This window comes from Canis lupus, chromosome 28 (assembly GCF_003254725.2).
Source record: "Canis lupus dingo isolate Sandy chromosome 28, ASM325472v2, whole genome shotgun sequence".
Taxonomy (NCBI): Eukaryota; Metazoa; Chordata; class Mammalia; order Carnivora; family Canidae; genus Canis; species Canis lupus.
In genome coordinates, this window is record NC_064270.1 from 22,403,459 (window position 1) to 22,424,100 (window position 20,642).

At 39.9% G+C, this 20,642-nt stretch overlaps 3 protein-coding genes across 10 annotated transcripts in view; 2 read left to right on the forward strand and 1 right to left on the reverse strand.

The window, feature by feature from the left end:
• The window catches only part of PDCD4 (programmed cell death 4), a 28,416-nt gene extending 25,273 nt beyond the window's left edge, over positions 1 to 3,143 (forward strand). For all 3 annotated transcript variants that reach the window (XM_025467185.3, XM_049103098.1, XM_025467187.3), the window contains exons 11-12: positions 280 to 419; positions 2,386 to 3,143. In XM_025467185.3, coding sequence (XP_025322970.1) covers positions 280 to 419; positions 2,386 to 2,446 — 201 coding nt within the window. In that variant the 3' untranslated portion in view covers positions 2,447 to 3,143. The remainder of the gene's footprint in view (positions 1 to 279; positions 420 to 2,385) is intronic.
• The window catches only part of BBIP1 (BBSome interacting protein 1), a 29,259-nt gene extending 10,672 nt beyond the window's left edge, over positions 1 to 18,587 (reverse strand). Inside the window, exons 1-4 of one of the 3 annotated variants that reach the window (XM_025467190.3) lie at positions 18,253 to 18,587; positions 17,329 to 17,413; positions 5,256 to 5,333; positions 4,206 to 4,566 (exon numbers count right to left, since the gene is read on the reverse strand). In XM_025467190.3, coding sequence (XP_025322975.1) covers positions 4,400 to 4,566; positions 5,256 to 5,301 — 213 coding nt within the window. In that variant the 5' untranslated portion in view covers positions 5,302 to 5,333; positions 17,329 to 17,413; positions 18,253 to 18,587 and the 3' untranslated portion in view covers positions 4,206 to 4,399. Of the gene's footprint in view, positions 1 to 4,205; positions 4,567 to 5,255; positions 5,334 to 17,328; positions 17,426 to 17,528; positions 18,074 to 18,252 lie in introns of those variants that run through there. The other 2 variants (XM_025467188.3, XM_049103099.1) reach the window with 2 other exon arrangements.
• SHOC2 (SHOC2 leucine rich repeat scaffold protein) overlaps positions 18,009 to 20,642 on the forward strand; it is a 96,498-nt gene continuing 93,864 nt past the window's right edge. The window contains exon 1 of one of the 4 annotated variants that reach the window (XM_025467182.3): positions 18,009 to 18,150. The gene's annotated coding sequence lies outside the window, so the exon portion shown is untranslated. Of the gene's footprint in view, positions 18,151 to 18,723; positions 18,876 to 20,642 lie in introns of those variants that run through there. The other 3 variants (XM_025467181.3, XM_049103096.1, XM_049103097.1) reach the window with 3 other exon arrangements.

A 20,642-nucleotide genomic window follows, 5' to 3' on the forward strand; every position in this document is an offset into this window, starting at 1 on the left:
TTCTTGTCTTACATTTTTAAAAAGTGTGGTAAGTGTATATAGAGAAGTAGATAGTGAAGAAATATGTCCAATGTCTGAAATCTACCTAAACTCTTTTGAGAGAACAGTTTTAAAGAAAATATACGTACTGTCTATTTTTCAAGGATCAGATCTGGATTAGATCAGTCTAATTTTATGGACATTTAAGGCCTTAACTGTAGCTTGATGACAATGATGGGTTGTATGGCATTATGTGTTTCGTCTGGGCTAACAATTCTGTATATAATTTTATTGTTTTAGGGTTATGAGAGAATTTACAATGAAATTCCGGACATTAATCTGGATGTCCCACATTCATACTCTGTGCTTGAGCGATTTGTAGAAGAATGTTTTCAGGCTGGAATAATTTCCAAACAACTCAGAGATCTTTGTCCTTCGAGGTATGTTATTACTTTTTCCACGTAAAATATTGGTGGCATGTTTGGAAGGCTAAGGTAATTTTCTGTCATTCCAGAAAAATAACACTATCTCCCCTGAAGCCACTCAAGAGTGAAAATCATCTGTTGTGAGCATATGGGAAAACAAGGGCGAAGTTTATTTTGCCCTTGGGCAAAGGGGTACTTCATGAACCCTTGGTTCATTGGAAGGAAACTAACTCTGTGTAGTAGTTCTTTGTACTAGGTTCTGTTCTAAGTAGTTGAAATATTCAGAGTAGATATTATTTGCCAGTAAGATGAGAAAATTGAGGTTTAAAAAAATTAAAAAAAAAAAGAAAAAAGAAAATTGAGGTTTAAGGAAGTGTAATATACCTTTTCTAAGGTCACACGTAGTAGAGGCCAAGGATGAATCCTTACCTTTCCTGGCTTCAAAGATGTAGGCTCCCTCCTGTACTCCATGTAGCTTCTTTTTGCTCCTTCATGGAATGGAGAATTGAGGCTAATTGGACAAGTGTATGTGCATGATTCTTTGGAGATGATCTGTTTGCACTACTAGGATCTCTTTGAGATATTGATGAATTTTTTTGTGGCTAAAATAAAACTTATAATGAAGTTTATAAATAAATAGATATAAATGATAGCTAGGCTTGTGTACATCTGCTTTATGAACATTTTGTTTTTGTAATTTTTAATCTGAAAAAATTACAAAGCTTTGTCTGTTTTTATTGAAGTGGATTGTGAGAATTAAATCTCAGAAAAATAGTTCCTGGTAGTGTCTTTTGCTTTACAAAATTTAGAAGCCATTAAGAGAGGAGAAAGGTAGAGCTTAATAACTTTGATAAAAATGTTTGAAAATATAGGTCTCTAAAAATACGTAAATAGATCTCTGCTTGGTGATGGCATCATTTATGTGCCAAGTAGTATATACAAGTAAAAACTGTCAACTTTGGTAAGAGTTCTTGCTTCTTGCTACTTACTGCTTTGTTCCCCATTTCAGTTTCCTAATATTATGTCTGAAGCTTTTATGTGCAGGAAAATGTAGCTGATTTCTACTTAAACTATGAAAAGGGGTCAGCACTTTGGCACTAGCTTTTTAAGGTTTTCAGCCTTTGTTCACAAGTCTAACTGGTCATTTCTACTGTGGCTTTTACTATCATGGATCAGTTAAGGAGATACCTAAATGTTCTTTTTATGCCGTAGAATTTTGACTTTTTAATCCTCTACCCATTAGTTTAGTTGAGTGAAGTGCATATTTGTGTGTGGTATTGAATGCTTGCGCATGTTGGTCTAGGGTCAGAGAATGAGGGCTAGTCCTGAGCAAACTGTTTTCCACTTATTGCTTTAGGCTGCTGGTCAACTGTTGCTACTGCTTATAGCTACATACAGCCTAAGTGTAGTTACAGTATGAAGCAAGGCCTCTTGAGTTTGAAATAGCAGGAATCCCGAAATGGGGCATAGAACAGAATTAATTGGGTTCTGATTTGTTTGTCCATGTACAGGTTATGGCTTTTCTACATTTGAGGGAAAATTACAAAAAATTTTTAAACATGGATATTTTCATAGGTTCTGTAGCTCTAGTTTGCATAATTCCAAATCATGTTGTCTTTGACTCATGTTTAGTTTTTAAATACTAAAAGCATAATTGAAGGAAATATTAAAATTCTAAATAGCATGTTTGCTTTATATTTTAACTTTAACATGACTCCATTTGGACAATGAACTTATTTCAATAATTAAGCTTTTATTTAACTAAAAACTGCTTAGATTAGCAAGTTCATTTAATTTGTTATATTCTAGGATATATAGCAGGGAAACAGTCTTTTTCAAAAGAATTAGAGGCACGCTCATTTTTTTTCTTTTTTTTTAACCTAATGACTAACCAAAAGAACCCATGGGCTTTCTTTTGTTTCTTTTTGGTCTTTAGTCAAAATTGGTATCCATTTTCACGTTTGTGTTCTTTCCGTTACAGGGGCAGAAAACGTTTTGTAAGTGAAGGAGATGGAGGTCGTCTTAAACCAGAAAGCTACTGAATATAAGAACTCTTACAGTCTTAGATGTTATTAAAAAATATAAATATATCTGAATTGTAAGAGTTGTTAGCACAGGTGTTTTGTTTTTGTGGTTTTTTTTTTTTTGAAGCACTTGTTTTTGGGTACAAGGCATTTCTGAAATTTTATAAACTTACAATTTAAGGGGAATTTTTAAAGGAAATGTTTTCTTTTCTTTTCTTTTTCTTTTTCTTTTTTTTTTTTTGAGGGACAGAAGAGTAACCACTTCTTAAGTGGAATATTCTCATAAGCTACCTTTTGTAAGTGCCATGTTTATGACCTAATCATTCCAAGTTTTGCATTGATGTCTGACTGCCACTCCTTTCTTTCAAGGACAGTGTTTTTGTAGTAAAATCACTGGTTTATACAAAGCTTTATTTAGGGGGTGAAGTTAAGCTGCTAAAAACCCCATGTTGGCTGCTGCTGTTGGAATACTGTGCTTTGGGAGTAAAAAAAAAAAAAAAAAAAAGTTATTTCTTTGTCTTACAGAATTGTAAGAAAATGAGTTAGTCATAAGACTTATTCATTTTTCCAGGGAACATATTGATTGGTCTTAAAGACTAGACAGTTAGATAAATGGTGGCTGGAACATCTATTTTTCTACAAAACTGGAAAAATGAACCCGGTTCTAAAAGAATGTATGACAAAATAAAACATGTGAAGCAGTGTTGATTCTTTATTGGGAGTACATTTATTTTAGGCCTTTTTAAAAACTTTTATCTTACACAGCAAATTTTAAATCCTATCGGGGAGCATATTTGAAGCTAGTGAATTTAAACTTTGGTCTTTGCAAACTTTTAAATCAAAAAGTATAATAGTAAATTCTTTTAATATCTGTGGGAAATGAATACATGTTTTTTGATCTTATCTATAAAGCTCAATGAAGTTTGTAAAATATATCTTTCATCATTCTTAACTTGTTACTAATGTTTGTGTTATAAAAAATTATCTTCAGAGACTCAAAAACTTTTGCATTTATTCAGTGTCTGAGAAGATAGTAGCTACCAAAAAACTTTTGCATTTATTCAGTGTCTGAGAAGATAGTAGCTACCAATAAGTAATAGTTCTCTAAAGAATGAGCACATTTCTAACCTCTCTTGCAGAGCCTAATTATTCAGCAAGGCCTCAAGGTCTATGCTAATTTAAATTTTCTATTACTGATTGTAGCAACCAGCTGAGAATTATATTCAGAATTTACAAAGGTATTCTTAGGAATATGCCCGTTACAGGGTTAGGCAGTCTCTTAGAACTAAAACTCCAAATTTAATGTTCATATTTATCTCATGGGCTCTTTCAAGTGCCTATTTTTCTATTTTTAGGGTTTTGTGTTTGATACCTGGATGATAAGAGGTAGCATGGTAATTCTTCAGTCCTTAAAATCAGTATCATTAAAAGCTCAGGGACTACTTGATAAGTGAAGGTTTCTTAAAAGTCAATTTAAGAAATAACAATTTTGTCATTATTGGTAGGACCAGTTGGTCAGGCAAAATAGCCTTAAACATGAAACACAAAATTCGTAATACAAGTTTTAAAATTAAGTAATGTAAAAGCCCAAGAACACTTTGTATGAGATTAGAATGTATCTTCAAATTCAGTTTTTAATAAACATGTACAGATTATCTGAATATAGAAGTTGCATTTAGTCACTTGTGCCTAAGAATGTTATCTACAAGACTGATAGTAGGAATGGTGAACAGTAATTTATGTTCTAAAAACTTGAGTTAAAAAAACAACTATAAAATTTGGGTTCAAAGTTTTTTAATTACTCAAAGTACAATACAAACCAGAGTGTCTAAATTCACAAGTTTCATTAGTCTCGGGTATTTTTAATATTATTTAAAAGTACTGTTAGTTTCACTATCTTCAGCACACAGATGCAAATAATTGTCTATTGTTAATAGTAAGGTAGGTATTTCTGTAAAAGTGCTAAGTTATTCAGTGAGTGATTTGCTGCTGTTGTTTTTCTGCCATTTCTTGTTGGCGAATTGTATCCTGGGCTGCTTGCTGCATTTTCTCCAGTTTTTCCAGAGTCAGAGATTTTAAGGGTAAAAGTTTGGGTTTACACAGCACCATTGTGGTTATATCTTCCACTGACAACTGCCCTAAGTTTAAAAAGAAATAATTTAGTGAGATGACTCAGTTGTACGGTGGTTTGAATTCGTAGCTAGAACGAAGGTCTAAAGACTTAATCTACTGTCAATGAAAACTCTTGTTTTCAGTTACTTCAAATATATCAATATTTAATACTAGGGAGTTCATAAGGATGACATTTTTAACTTCCTGCCTAAGATTCTAAGCTACCTATGAGAGAGAACATTTTGTGTCAGATGTTTAATTTGCAAAAAGACTTAGGAGAAATACATAGTGCATAAGAGTACTTAGTAAAAGTATGGTATTAATTTAATACGAATATTCATTACTGAGTGTTGAACTTAAACCATCAGCCTTTAACAACTGCTTGACGTGGGTTTCTTTTCCCCCACTTTCAGACCTTACTTAACATTATGGTCAATTACAATACTACTTTTTTTCACGAAAATTTCATTTTTTGAGTATAAGGATTTTTAGGTTTAAGAAATTGCTTCACTTGTCATCCTTTTGCTGGAGAAAAAAGTAATAGATGAGTTCTAACTACCTAAAAGAAGCATAATAAAAGGGACAGTAAATATGGCATACAGGATGCAAAAGAGTTACAAATTTTAGCTAATGGGCCTGCTATCTGCCATGCCTGCTACTTTTTATTTAGGGTTCCTATAATATTCCATGACCTAAGTATTTGTGATTTAGATACCTTGTTTTGGAAGAACTTCGCGGAACATGGACTTCATTTCCGCCATATCTGAATTGTTGGATACAGCTAAGTCTTTTCCTTCAAAGAGAAATCAATTATTAATATTCAAGAATTAATTTACAAAGCATACTGCTTGAGGTATTTCCATTGTAGTTTAAGAAGTAAAATCACCTGGGTGTTACGCTATATGTTGGCAAACTGAACTCCAATAAAAAAAATTAAAAAAAGTAAAATCACAATTCCTATAGAAGATGAACTATCTTATCCTTGCATAATTTTTGTATTAATTTCCTGTGGGTCTTTTCATTGAAACAAAATTGAGCGAGTTCACATAAGCATTTAGATCTGGTCAACATTCTTTAATCAGTGGAGGTGTTAGTTTGTAAGGCTACATGTTCTAAATTTTTTTCCCTTGTGAAAAATTGGTAGGACTTCATTTTTTAAGTCATAATTACCTGATACCAGCTGAAGAAAACCAAAAGCATTTATATGTGGCCATTTGGTTCACTGATAGCATCTCCCAGAATGAATGAATGAATGATGTATCAGGTAAAAAATACTACCATTTGGAAAGTGGGGGAAGGCAGGTAGTTAGAAAAAAGAGGAGGTAGTAGGTACACGTTCCCACATTTTTCTTTCTCCCTGATGTCTACTTTAATCTCTTTGCTATAATGACAAGCTTTATAGGATCAGTTACTGGCTACACAGCTGACATCTGTAAAGAAGCAATACAAATGGGTGAAACTGGCTCTTGAACAAGTGAGAGGTTTGCTTTCGGTTTATTACTTTCCTGTATTACAGGGATACTATATGCTAAAGTGCCAGCAAATACCTTCACCCTGAGTATTTTGTTAAGACAGCAGCGTGTACCAACTGGCTGATGACATTTGTTTGCAGGGTTACATTCCAGATTACTGCTATGCTGTGTATTCAAGGTATACTAGACTGTAATGTGTAGCATGATCCTTTTCCAAACACAGATGCTTCTCCAGACAGTCCCACCCCTTCTGTGATATTTCACCATAGTGATGCAACCTTACCATGTGCCTTTCACAACATCACCACAGAAGATTTATTATTTATAAAGTGGTGATGCTGGCATGATGCCTGTCTACCGCCCACTGCAAATTAGTTTTAATCAAGTGAAGCTGCTTCTGGTCTCAGTCCCACTCTCCCACTACTTTTGACATTTGTAATAAAAGCTTCCTACTCTATCCACGAAGCCTCTTCTTTCTTGTTCAAATTCCTTTTCTGGAACATCTTAAGTCCTGAGGAACCTCTATCTGTTTTCCAGAACTTTTGTCATTAGGATTTACCTCTACACTGCTCTTTTTGGGAGTGAAGATGAAATAGGGAATGGACAGGAATAAAGCAACTCATCACTAACTGGAATCTGAGATTAGTGCAATAAGCAGCTACTTTAGAATGCATAACTCTGCCACATTCTATTCTTGTTACCTAGGCCTGCCAGTAGTACTTAGTGATCATTTCCCCTCCCTTTTTTCCACATTTATGTTGAAGGCTAATAACTGCAGATCTGTCATTAGTCTGAATATAGCTATAATAAAAAACAGCCTCTCCACTAAAATACCATAATGAAAATATTCACTAGGCTTTATTTGATGCAAATCTGACATAATATGCTAACAGGGAGGACAGATATTGATAAATGTGAAGGGAATATAATAAAATTTTTTATCACCAAATTTCTTACTAGCAAAACAGATGAACCACTATATAGAGTAGCAACTCCAGCTACTCAGAACTCAACGGCTATCCTTTTGTTCTCTCGTAACCTCTTTCACATCCAAAATATGGTCTGAGGAAAACAATGAAACTTGTGCTCAACCAAACCTTAGTTCTCTGTTTCACTAAGCTGCCATTGTTACTGTAAAGGGTGTGGGGCCAAAGGCCTGGTAGGGAGTGGGTTGGGTCTGGTGTGGGGAAGATCAGCGCCAGCAGTCACTTGCCTGGGTGGAGTGTCTGCTTAACTAGGGTTGGTTATTGTCCTAGGCTTCCCCGCTAGGCATTGGCGGGAGAGAAACAGGAAGGGAAGGGCTAAAATAAGCAAGGTGGTGATTGGATGGATGGCCCTCGTTGGTAAGGCTATATTGTCTTGATAATTAACTGCCCAGATAGTCCACAGGAGTAAGGGACTTTCTTTACCAGGTGGCCTGCTAATAGCCAGACATGGGTGGTGTAATGTGCCCTATGGAGCTGTGATTGCTCCTAAGAGTAATTATTATGTATGATAAGTGCGTAACACTAGGACATAGGGTCAAAGAAAAACCATACCAGCCATGACTGAAATTCATGTGTATCATACCAGTGCCATGTCAGTCAGTTCAATGAATATGTGTGTCTGAGTGCCTGGCTGGCTCAGAAGAGTATACAACTCTTTTTTTTTTAAATTTTTTTGAGCAGACAACTCTTGGTCTTGGGATTGTGAATTTGAGTCCCACGCTAGGTGTAGAGATGACTTAAAAATAATATCTTAAAAAAATTCGTGTCTATCACATGCAAAGCACTGTTCCTTAGTGAACAAAACATGAAACCCAAAACTTTTTGGAGCTTACACTCTAGAGTATGGAGACAGAGAAATAATGTAATTTTATAGTAAGTGCCACAGAATATTAAATAGTTTAAGAGGATTTAGGAGTGCTGGGGGGGGGGGAGTACTGCATTTTAAGTAGGAAAATGATGATGGATTCATTATAAAGGTGAAAATTACTGTGACCTCATTTTGGTGGTGCATGTTACATTTTTTAAAATTGCAAAAAAGCCAAAAGCCTGATAGTATCTAGAGTTAGAGAAGGCACAGGGAAATGGGCAGTTTGGTGGGTGGGTTTCTTGATACAGGTTTTTTTTTTAGAGGGATACTCTGTAGTATCTATTAATATTTTATATTTTCTACTACAGCTAAATATGCACGTTTTCTTTGATTCAAATGTTCTACTTCTAGTAACAAGCTCTAAACAATGCACCAGTGTATAAAGATCTACAAATAAGTATGCTCATTAAAGCACTGCACTGAATAGTAAAATGTTTAGCAATATGTCAAAGGCTAAAGAAATTATGGAACAGCCATAATTTGCAAGACTTTAAAATGATACATTTATCAAGGTATATTTTTAAGAGAAAACATAACATTTGCAGAAGTAAAATTCTTACACTAATAGAACCCAAATTTTAATGCTTAGAGAATACAATGTCAATCATTTTTTGAAGCTCCTGGTCTGGGTAATTGGAAAATAATGTTTCCTTTTCCCTCATAGTTTCTTTAGTTTGTAATTTGTCCCAGAAATAATGGTTTTGATAGTACATTTCAAAGTCATGATGAAGTTAAGCAGACTGGTAGCCATTGACTTGGATGCCTAAGATTAATGCAGAAGAACTTGGAGGGAAACCAAATCTTTGTCATGAGATATTATACTAAGCTGTGGGAGTGGGAGCTAAAAGACACTTAAAATCTAGGAAGGGTTACACTTTAAATCAATCAAACCCATAATGATATCATAAATTAATCTTACAACTTGGACAAGTTAAAAATTTCTGGGGTGATTTAGTTTGATACTAGAACTAACTTATGTGTGAGACTGGTAAAGAGCACTAAAGTGTTCTTTTGAACCCTGAGAATATATGTTAGTGGTCCTCAGATTTTATGTTTATATAACACCCACAGAAAAATTAAAAAACTAGGTAAAAAAACTAAGTTTTTTCTTTACAAATTTCTAAATGACATATAAATTTATCATTAAGTTCAAATAGTTATAAAGATATAATTTCCAGCATATTTAAAAATACCATTACATTAGCCTTTGAAAACATAGCCAATATAATCTAAGTATCATAAAAGTTTGACAGCTATTATCATCCATAATAAAAAGAACTCTTTAAGTCAGAAATTTCACATCTTTTTTCTCCCTAAACCTCTAGTATCATTCCACTTAATTTTATGTATTTTCATACTTAAACATATTTTAATGGTTTATTTTCCTACCATATTTCTCTACAAAAATGTTTATAAACCAATATGGGTCCTGAGCTCATGACCCTGAGATCAAGACCTGAGCTGAGATCAGGAGTCAGATAGTTAACCGACTGAGCCAGCCAGGCACCTCAACAACGTTTATGAATTTAAACGAAACACTAAAATATTCTGGATTGAGTAATTCTAATTATTAGTGAAAAACTATCGAAACAAGTTACATACACATGGATAAAATAATTACTGAAGATGAAAAATAAGGTTAATGGCTCTATATCTGTTAATAAGGACAGAGCTTTAAAGATATATACTGGACAGTAAAGACTGGAGTAGAATGGATATTCTTTTCAGGACAAGGGAATTATTCTTTCAGAATGGAAAATAAATGTTAGCGTAATAGGAATTTGGGATCATATGTTCCTTTGCAAACTATTTTCAACAAACATACCAAATACCTATAATGTGGCAGCCACAGCTAAATGAAGGAGATACAGTGGATAAGAAGCAGTTCTCTTTGAGGAGTTTGGGGGAGGAAAAGGAGGAGAAAGAGAACATGTAAGTATATAATTACAATTGAATATAACCAAATTTAATAAAAGCATGTGTACTGTGCCTTAAGAAACCAAAACCATAAATAACTTGGTTTAGGATAGGTGACAGTGGCTGGTCTTTGAAGAACTACTAAATGTGATACTAGAGTTAGTCCCCCAAGCATGAATCGGGGTTTACTATGCAGAGAAGCAGCTGTGTAGCAAGGAGACAGTGTTCTAGATAAAGTGAACAAGATGCTCAGAGTCGTAAAAAAAAAAAAATCTAGGCAAATGACTAGAATACAGAGTACAGTGTACATATAGTATATGTACTGTGGTGGGACTGACAAGGTGGAGGCCAGTTCAACCTTAAGTGCCATGCCTGAGTTTGGGCTTTATATTCTATAGACAGAAGGGAGCTAATTGGATGGCTCCGAGTGGGTATGTGACATACAGTTAGTTTTTTGGAAACACATTCTAGACAAAAAGGAAAAACTGAAGAGATACTAGAGGCAGAGAGATCAGTAAGAAAGCTATAATTATTTAGGTAAGATGATGAGGGTATGAACAAAAGCAGTGATAACAAGCATCAAGAGGAAAAGATACAAGAGGTGTTAAAGGATATAAGAAGTTGAGATTCAAACATCCTCCACTATTTCCCTCATCCCCCACAACCTCTGGGTGATAAATGATCAAGGATGACTGAGATTTCAAGCTAACATTTCTGAGTGAATAATGAAGGTATTCATGGAAGTTGAGAACACAGAAGAGGTACAGGTTAAGGAGGGGAGGATAAAGACCAAGAATCAGGTACACTGGGTATGGAAGTCCAAAAGGAAGGCAAAAAAGGACTGGATGCCCAGAGAATCAATGGTACAGTAGTATAAGCTATAGAAATGAATATTATCACTTAAGAAGGATATGGAAAGATGTCAGACGGTGGTAGGATAGGTGGTAAAAAGACATGAATACAGTGTAGTGGGTAAGAGAAGGATATGGAGTCAGGTTAGTTATTTAAACAAGTTTATTTTCTAAGCTTTAGTTTCATCTGGAACCTAAAGCTTATAATGGCACTAACTTTAGACAGTATATTAAATTACATAATTCATTATCAGTCCTTACCACCTGGTAAGAATTCAATGGGTATCGATGATTCTGTGTTAAGCCATTACAATACTGTCATAAACTTAGATTCTTAGAAAAAATAAGTCTATTGACGTGTATTAAGAGTTATAGAGGCTTATTATTAAAACAGAGTGGAGAAAAACTCATAGGGAAGCAGAACACTTTATTAGAATTCTCCACTCATCTCCTTTGCATCTGTATTGCCTTATAGGTCATCTTAAAGGAAGAACAGTTTCAATACCCAGAAATCTACTTTAGCTTCTTTCCTTTAGCATCATGGCTCTTAAATTTTAGTTTGCTTAAGAATAACAATGTTTTAGTATAAAATCATGTATTTTAACTATACAGACATTTTAAGAGATTTTCTACAGTAATTCTGAAAATAAACAACTTTCACCCAAAGAGGTGATTTTAGAATTGAAGTACCCATTTTACCCATCTCCCACTGCATCTCCTAATACATATATACATATACTGAATTTAACTAAGACCAGGTCTAGGAAAAGTGATTTTGTCAAATATCACATAACTGGTAAGTGAAGAAACAGGATTTGAATTCTTGTCTGCCTGACTCCAAAGCCATGGTCTCTTTAGTTTTCTCTGTGCTGCATCTGTTGGGATGGCCTGATGATCCTAGACAGATTTAGTATGGAGCCCCACTGCAGGAACGCGACCATTTAAGAAAATGTTAGAAAAGAGGAGAGATTATGGTATGTAGAAGCCAATGAAGGATAAAGTAACACGGCATCTTCAGGTTCTACTAAAATGGGCAGTTTTAAACCACTAATGACCTCTGCAGAGGAGGAGGAATGTAAAACAGAGTAAATCTTGGATAAACATGTAAAGTGCAGCATATTGACTAAAGCCCTGCATTTTGTTCTCTCTGCTATAGCTTTAACCAACATGCTGTTTTTCTTTCTCTCGATTTCCCTCTCCTTAATTTGAGGATTCAGCATTCCAGTTGTCATGTTTGATACCATCCTGAAAGAAATATCTTAGTAGGAAGAAATACTGCTTTTTGTCTGTCGATTTTGTTTATAGTATTAGTATTATTTTTAAAAGAAGATGTCACTGGAAATTTCAAATCTCAAGCTTAATTAGAAATATACAACACTGGGGATCCCTGGGTGGCTCGGCGGTTTAGTGCCTGCCTTTGGCCAGGGCGCGATCCTGGAGTCCCGGGATCAAGTAACGCGTCGGGCTCCCTGCATGGAGCCTGCTTCTTTCTCCCTCTGCCTGTGTCTCTGCTTCTGTCTCTCTGTCTATCATGAATAAATAAATAAATCTTAAAAAAAAAAAAAAAGAAAATATACAACACTTTAAAAGCTTACACGTTTTGCATCTTCCCCAACCCCCTACCAGATTAGTTTACAGGAGAATATAGTGATGAGAACAAGATCATGGGTTAAATAGTCAAAAGACTGTTAGCTTTAGATGGCACACTATTTCATCTAATCATCTGGAAAAACATAGGCTACAGTCATACAAGGGGGCAGACAGAGAAGGGGGATAGGTTACTAAAATCCAAATTTCATTCATGGTCACTCAAAGCATATACATATAGATTAGAAATATCAAAATGAGGGCCACCTGGCTGGCTCAGTCAGGAGAGCATGTGACTCTTGGTCTCAGGGTTTTGAGTTCGAGCCCCATGCTGTGGGTAGACATTACTTAAGAAATAATACAATCTTGGGGCACCTGGGTAGCTCAGTGGTTAAGTGTCTACCTTTGGCTCAGGTCATGATCCTGGGGTCAAATCCTGAATGGGGCTCCCCCCAGGGAGCCTGCTTCTCCCTCTGCCTATGTCTCTGCCTCTCTCTCTGTGTCTCTCATGAATAAATAAGATCTTTAAAAAAAATACAAAATTAAAATACAAATATCAAAATGAAACACACTGTGAATGCCAATGCCAATGCCAAGTCTTTGTTTTTAGAAATGTTTAAGACAAGATTTGGATGTTTTTAAAACTGTCTTCCTAGTCATACTAAAATCTCCTTAGTGTAATGTCTGATCTTTGTTAGGAGCCCCAAGGAGCCACTTTGTGGGTCAACGTGGTTATCTTCCATATGTGCCTACCACTCCAACTTGCCATTAGTTCTTCAACATAATGCTTTTCTCCCTCTATTAATTTATCTTAAACTTATCAGCTTATTCTAATTGTAAAAAAACTACATTTTTAAAGTTTGAAATTGAATGCTTCAGAGTGTTCTAGGATTCCAAGTATTTTAAACAAGCTATGATAATAAAGTCTAATGTAAAATTTAAAACAGAAGCTTGTACTGGAGGGTTTTCTTTCTTTTTTTTTTGGATTAATCTATTTTACATTTATACTTCAAGTGGGATACAGGGTTCTACTCTAGCTCTACTGTTAACTAGTATGATCCTGAATACATTTCTTAACCAATTATAGGTTTGATTTTCTCATAAAAAGCATGTTTATTATCTATCCTGGGTTGCAAGATTCAAGTAAAAAGTAGATGTAAAAGTGCTTAGAAATACAGCATGACATTTATTATTCCAGGTTTTTCATATCATCATAAAATAACGATGTAGTAATGGACTGTTTTAGATTTTCCATTAAGTACCTTCTGACTCTAAAAATTCTTCGAATCCTTATCAACACGATAGTACCTGTAAGACAGCATGAGCTATTTAAAGATATTTTCCTTTAAAAACTTGTTATGTTTTTTACTTTTAAAGGGCATGTGCTGGGGCACATGGGTGACTCAGTTGGTTAAGCGTCTGCCTTTAGCTGAGGTCATGATCTCAACGTTCTGGATGCGAGCCCCACATCAGGCTCCTTGCTCAGTGGGAAGTCTGCTTCTCCCTCTCCCTCTGCCCCCTGCTCATTTTCCTCTTGCTCTATCTCAAATAAATAAATAAATATATATATATATTTTAAAGATTTTACTCATTTATTTGAGACAGAATGTGTGAGCACAAGCAGGGGGAGCAGCAGAGGATGAGGGAGAAGAAGCAGTCTTCCCACTGAGCAGGGAGCCCTGCTAGGGGCACTGGATCCCAGGTCCCTGAGATATGACCTGAGCTGAAGGCAGATGCTCAACCCACTGAGCCACCCAGGTGTCCCAAATAAAATCTTAGGGAAAAAAGCATGTGCTGCCAAACTATTCCCTTAAAAAAAAGAATATTTTGAAAGAAAATATTTTTAAAAGATTTGAGAGAGCATGTGCACTAGCACAAATGTGTGGAGGAGGAGAGGCAAAGGGAGAAGAGAATCTTAGGCAGACTCCTCACTGAATACAGAGCCCAATGTGGGGGCTCAATCTCATAATCCCAGCCCAAACCAAGAGTCAGATGCTTACCTAACTGCACCACCCAGGTGCCCATAGTAAATACATATTTTAAAAATATGATAAAGCAAATGTATTTCACAATATGATTCAAGGCTGAGAAACTGGACAAGTTTTTAAGCTGGTGGCAAATAAAAACTTTTAAAATTGTAATTGAAGGAATGGAAGCTTAGTGTACATAAGCTTTTTGATGGAGGTGACAAGTATGACAAGTGGCTTGTTGCTTAACCTAGAAAAATAAATGCACCTGAAATAAGGCAAAACATATTTCTAAGTATTTTCAGACTCTAGCCTATTTTCATGTAAGTGTCAATCCTATTTTCATGTAAGAAACAAAGGTCATAAACTGGTAGCTTTTGGTCCTATGCAGTTAAATGTCTTCCTGGCTTGCTAAATGTTTAAAAAGTATTTGAACCAATGTTTAAAAACCAGAAGATTTCACTTCAAGTCCAAATTTCAGCTCCTCTTGACAAATCTGGCAACACTGGGCCCATATTCCCATATGGCAAAATTTGGCCAGGGCTGGGAAGTAATGTCCCATTTAGATGAACATGGGGAGTCCTCTAGTCCCCTCTACTGCCTATTGTTCCATCTCCCTTACCGTCCCCATTGCTACAGGCACTTGACTTCACAACTTCAGAAGAATACAGAACCACTATAACACATTATAGGCCAAATGTCCTATTTTATCATTAATAGGTATTAAGAAACAAAAATACAATCTTTGAGAACTGAGGGAGATGCCAAAAGCAATGTGTTTATGTAAAGGACAATACAGGATAATTTTTGGTGAATATTTATTCATTTAGATCCTTTTAAGTAAATTCAATCTGCTCAGTACAGGTTGTGGATGGCTACGCAGAAATAGTAGGAAAAATATGAAACGTTTTGTTTTTTTCAAGACTTAGATTGACTGATACATGAATTTTCTTTCTTTCTTTCTTTTCTTAAATATTTATTTATTCATGAGTGAGGCAGAGACATAAAGGGAGAAGCAGGCTCCTTGCAGGGAGCCTGATGAGGTACTTGATCCTTAGACCAGGATCACGCCCTAAGCCAAAGGCAGATGCTCAACTGCTGAGCCACTCAGGAGTCTTGATAGATGAATTTTCAAACAGATTAGATTTCTGAATGTAAACTAACATGAAGAAAAGGTGAAGGAGGGAGCCCCAAAAGTAAGTGTTTTTCAGCAGATATATAGTAGTAATGTTCATTCTCACTCAAGCGGCTGCCTACTTGCTAGCAGAGCTTAATTTGGACTGATAATATTCATCTGGAGATGCCAAATAACATCATATGTCATGTAGTTGGAAACTATACTAGTTCTATTCTGTTTTGCTATCTGGCATCTGCTGGTAGAAAAATGTTGCAACATGTTCAATTTGGCTAATTAATTTAGACTCATGTGAATAAAATGTGCGTTGTCTAGCTTCTGAACTGTGCCTAGGCCTAAGAACAGGAACTGTTCTTCTTGGATGAACTTGGATGATGCCACCGGTTCTGGTATACTTCACTAGCAGACACTACTATTAAGTTAATAGAAAATGACACATCCTACTCACACAAAATACCAGATGGCCAGCAGTTGCCTTGGTATCTGCTTTGATAACATCAAGATTCATCTGTATTTGAATTGCAGGGCCCACACATCTTTCATCAACAATCCTCAGGGTGCCAGGAGTTGAAACTCATGAAACTGTGCTGACATCAGTACACTGCTGCAGATCATATCGCATCAGCTCCAAGTGTCGGCAAAGTAGCAGCAACACTTGACTATAGGCAGACAGTCCAGGACGCTAGCACTTACTCTTCATAGACAGGAAGATTAAACACTAAACCCTTCTTTGTAGGATACCACAGGAGGTAGTGTGTGCAGAGAAGGGGGATGGATTTATTTATTTATTTATTTATTTATTTATTTATTTATTTATTTTTTTCTGTGGGACGGATTTAACTAGCAACATATGACATGGGTAGATACAGTTATTTGAGAAGGCTTAATCATGATTGGCAAAGTATGAATACTGCAAAGTATTCTTGCAAAATAAGCGGAATTTAATCAAGCCTCTAGATAAACTTCTGACTTACAAGAAATAAGAAAAAAGACATTCAAAAACACCTTTGCTTGAACTTTTTAAAATGACAATGTTACAGGGGAAAAAAAGATAAGGGAGTTGCTCTAGATTAAGGCTAGAGTTACAACGCCCATATACAATACATAAACCTTGACAGAATCCTGAATTTTGTTGCAGAAGCTATTAACTTCTTCAGTTGTGATAATGATAACATGTTTTGCAGAACTTTATAATTCTTAGGGAGTACATTTTGGAAATCTTAGAAATGTCTGCTTAACAATAGGTGTCTGTAACCTATTTCCAAATAATTTAATGACAACGAAAAAAGCATGAAAATAAGGATGAAATAAATATGGCAAAACGTGGGGCACCTGAGTGTTTCAGTGGTTGAGCGTCTGCCTTTGGCTCAGGTTGTGATCCTGGGGTTCTGGGATTGAGTCCTGCATCAGGCTCTCCCTCTGCCTCTCTCTAATGTTTATTACATTCTTTTGACTTTTTTTATGCATAATTTTTTTTAATTGAGGGAAGAAATCATGTTGGAAAGACTTCAGAGGGGAAATCTAAGAAAAGGTTGAGTAACAAGAGCAACGCTGCATTTGATCGACTGAAGCTGGCAGTGTCTTAGGCACCCGGCAGACACCAAATATATACAATCTTTTTTAGTAGTATTTACCAAAACAGTATCATGTGCAGGATAAAGATGATAAGACAAAATCATTCCATTCAGATGTAAACACAGCAGTAAAGCTAAAAACATAAGCAGCTGTTATATAAAATAGTGGTTGTCCTAAAAGAAGCATAAAAAGTGCTAGGTAAGCACAGGGGAAATTACTTCCTGCTGGAGACAATCTGGAAACACATCTCCAAGGATGAGTGGGGCATGGAAACAGTCACCAAAGGTTAGTGCTTCAATGATTCATTTTGGAAGAAACAAGAGTAGTTAGTTCCTTTTGGCTAAGGCATGGGTAGTATGGGAAGCAGAAAGGAGAAAAGGCAGGTCTGCACCCTTGTTGGCTGGCTGGGCAAATACAATTTTCCATTTACCTGCAAGTTCTCCCGGTCTTCTCCCCGGCAACTGTAGGCGCCCGACCCGGTATGACCAGGATGACTTACAGTCCTCGACTCAGGCCTACGGAAGAAACTGCACGACAGAACGTGTGAAAAGCACGACGGCATTTCTAAGCACATTCACAAGCCTCACGTTGTCTAGTGAAGCGTGGCCGTGGGGGAGCAGGACCGTATACCTTCGCCCAGAACTGCAGTCATCGCCTTACAGGCGCCCGGAGGAGGGGAAACCAGAGGAACGACACTCGGAGCGTGCAGACGGGAGGCGGGAAAATAAAGACTCGGAGGGGTTGCCGCGGCGGTGGCGGACCCCCCCCTTCCTTCCTCGGTGGCGACGCAAAACGATTTCCCGGAGCTCCAGCACCCGCCGTCCTCCCAAGGTCGGGGCGGGGGAGGCGGCGCGGTCGGGAGCCCCGGCCCCCGGGAGCCCCGCGCTCTGCCCCGCGCTCTGCCCCGCGGCGCGCGCCCGAGCCCCTCCGGGAACCTCGGGGGGCGGGGGCGGGGGCGGGGGCGGGGGCGGGGGCGGGGGTGGGGCGGCCGCCGCCGGGCCCTCCCGGAAAGAAACCCTCCTCCGGCGGAAGCGGCTGGGAGCTCGGCGCCCCTCCTCGGCTCTCCGTCTCCCGCGGGCCGCCTCGCGGGACAGCGCCGACGCACCGTCACCCCACTCTGCGATCCCCGGGGCGCCGGGGCGGGGGGGCTCTGGCTCTTCCCACCCCTCCGCCATGACCCCATTCAGAAGTGCCAAATGCAGCTTCCGGGCAGGACAGGGACTTTCGGCACCCTGACCTCCTGTCCAGCTGGGTAAGTGACCAGACGTCCCAGCACAATAAGGGGCAGGAAGCCTGCGCCTTCCTCTCCCCCAGCCCGGGCAGGTAGTTCAGAATAGGAATTAAGTTGTCTGACCTGGGATGTCTGGTCACCGTTAGTCCTTTTTCGGGCCTACTTGCAGATTTCTCTCTTCCCAGACGGCTCGACTGTTGCCCAGGGCAACGGCGAGTTTTTTTTTTTTTTTGGGCGAAGGGAAAACTACGTCACACTGGAGACGGGAGGCCAGGAAACTCCGTGCCATTATCCGTCATGGCTGCCTTAGCTTCAACAGTAACTTCCGATTGGGAGTCGTCCCTCTACCCTGCTGGAGGCTCCCTCGGTGGCTCGGCCGGCCGGCGGCGCCCAGTGGGCGGGAGAGAGGGCGTAGAGCAGCTGAGGAGAGGAAAAAGGCGGGGCGAGGGAAGCTGGCGCCAGTGCCTCGCTGTGATTGGACAGCGGCGTTGGCGCCAGCGCCCCGCTCTGATTGGGCGGCGTCGGCACGCCTGGCTCCGCCTGCTTTTCTTCGCCAGCGAGTGACTGGCCTGCGCCGGAGGGGTGGGGCGGGGCGGTGGGAGCGAGAGTGTGTGGAGGCGCGGGCGGGGCGGGGCGGGGCGAGTGGGGGAGGGGCGGGCGGGGGGCGGCGGTTGGGCAGCGTCGCTTCTGAGGAGGAGGAGGAAGGAGGGCGAGCGAGGAGGATGGCGGAGTTGGGGCTCCCGACGGTAACGCGGGGCCGCTGAGGCGGGAGGGTGTTTGTCGGTCGGCTCTTCCTGCCTTCTTTCCTGCCCGTCGGGCGGTCCGGCCGGCTGTCGGTAGGGGGAGGCCCCGCGCGCCCTGAGGGGCAGGAGCCGGCGGGGCCGGGCGAGGCCCGAGGGGCTGGGGCCCGGGGAGGCGCCGCCGCCGCCGCCGCCGCCGCCGCCGCCGCTCTCCCGGGTGCGGGCGCGGGCGCGGGCGCGGGGAGGGCTGGGCCCTCGGAGCCGGCGCTCGTGCGGGGCCCGCAGCCCGGCGCCGGCGGTGAGCGGGGCGGCGCTGACAGCGGCCGGGGCCGGGCCTGCGGCGGCGGCGGGCGGCGGGGCGGCGCGCGGGCCGGGGGCGCCCGGAGCACGGCCCTGCCCGCTCCGCCCCCGGGGGCACCTGGCCCGGGCTGCGGGGCGCCCCGTGGGCGTCGCGGAGGCGGGCGAGGCTCGGCGGGGGCCTTGGCGCGGCGCTGGCGGTGCGGGGTCGCGCCTTCCCCCGCCCCTTGCCCGGAGCCCGGAGCCCGTCGCTGTCTCCCCTCGTCGCCTCCCGGGGAAGAGAAGAGCGGCGAGGCGGCTTAGGCTGTGCCGCCCGGAGAGCCTGCCCTCCGGCCCCGGCGGACTTGCCTGGTGCCAGCCTCCTTCCGCGGCAGCTCTTCGGCATAGAGGAAAAGTACTCTACCCCCCCCCCCCGCCCCCCCCGCGCTGGAGCCTCAAGGACCGACGATTTCCCCCCAGCCCCTCAGTATCCATTGTTGTGTACCATCCCCCTCCCCCGCCCCAAGCCTGGGTGGAAGGAGGAGGACTTCAAACCCTTAATTGCCCCCCCTCCCCCGTTTTTCAATCAGCAGAGCTTATGTGTTATTGTGTTAGTATGGATTTACAAACAGGTGGAAGGAATGCCGATTCGGGGAGTTGGAAAGAAGATGCTTTTGTGTGTGTGTGTGTGTGTGTGTGTGTGTGTGTTTTCAGGCTTTCAGCCCTTAACACTTGGTGATTTGATTTTCTCGTCTGTAGCTTTGTACCGTAATGGGGGTGATGAGAATAAAAGAGGAAGCAATGTGTTGCAACCTACCCAAAGAAATGTTTTTTTCGGTCTCTGGGGATGCTGAAGCAAAATTGGGTTGCAGACGTGTACTGTCTAGTGTTTGCTTCCATCCTGGTAACTACCAACAGTCTGTGGCTGTTCCACCTGTGTAATTTTTGTGCCCTTCATGTGGGCTTCTAGTATCTACTGAGAGGGATTACGGTATCCAAAACTTATTTTTTTTGTTTTTCAGAATCCTGGAGTATACGTGTGTAACCAGGTTTTTTTTTTTTTTAAACGTAGCATTGACACCGGAAGATGATCTTCTATAAAGACTTCAGTTTATTAGTATACTAATTTCTACCCTGGCCCTTCCTTCCATACAGTTGCTCCTATAACTGTTAATGCGTATTTGAAGAAACTGAACTCTCGGATACAGCCTGTAACATCCATAGATTTATAGTTTGAACTTATCAAGTGTTCCTGACTTTCTATGTGACAGTGACAAGAATTTTTAGGGATGATATATATGACCATTTCCTACCTATGGAGCTTAGACTGAATATGATATGTTTTTAAAATACTTATTTGGACATAAGGTACATAAACTTTAATTATGAATATACATAAAAATAGAACTTAGGCAAGTAAAAGCTTTAAGATTTATGACTTTCAAATGGCATAAATCTAATGTAAAGCTAACATAAAACTGTATTCTTAAAGTGCCA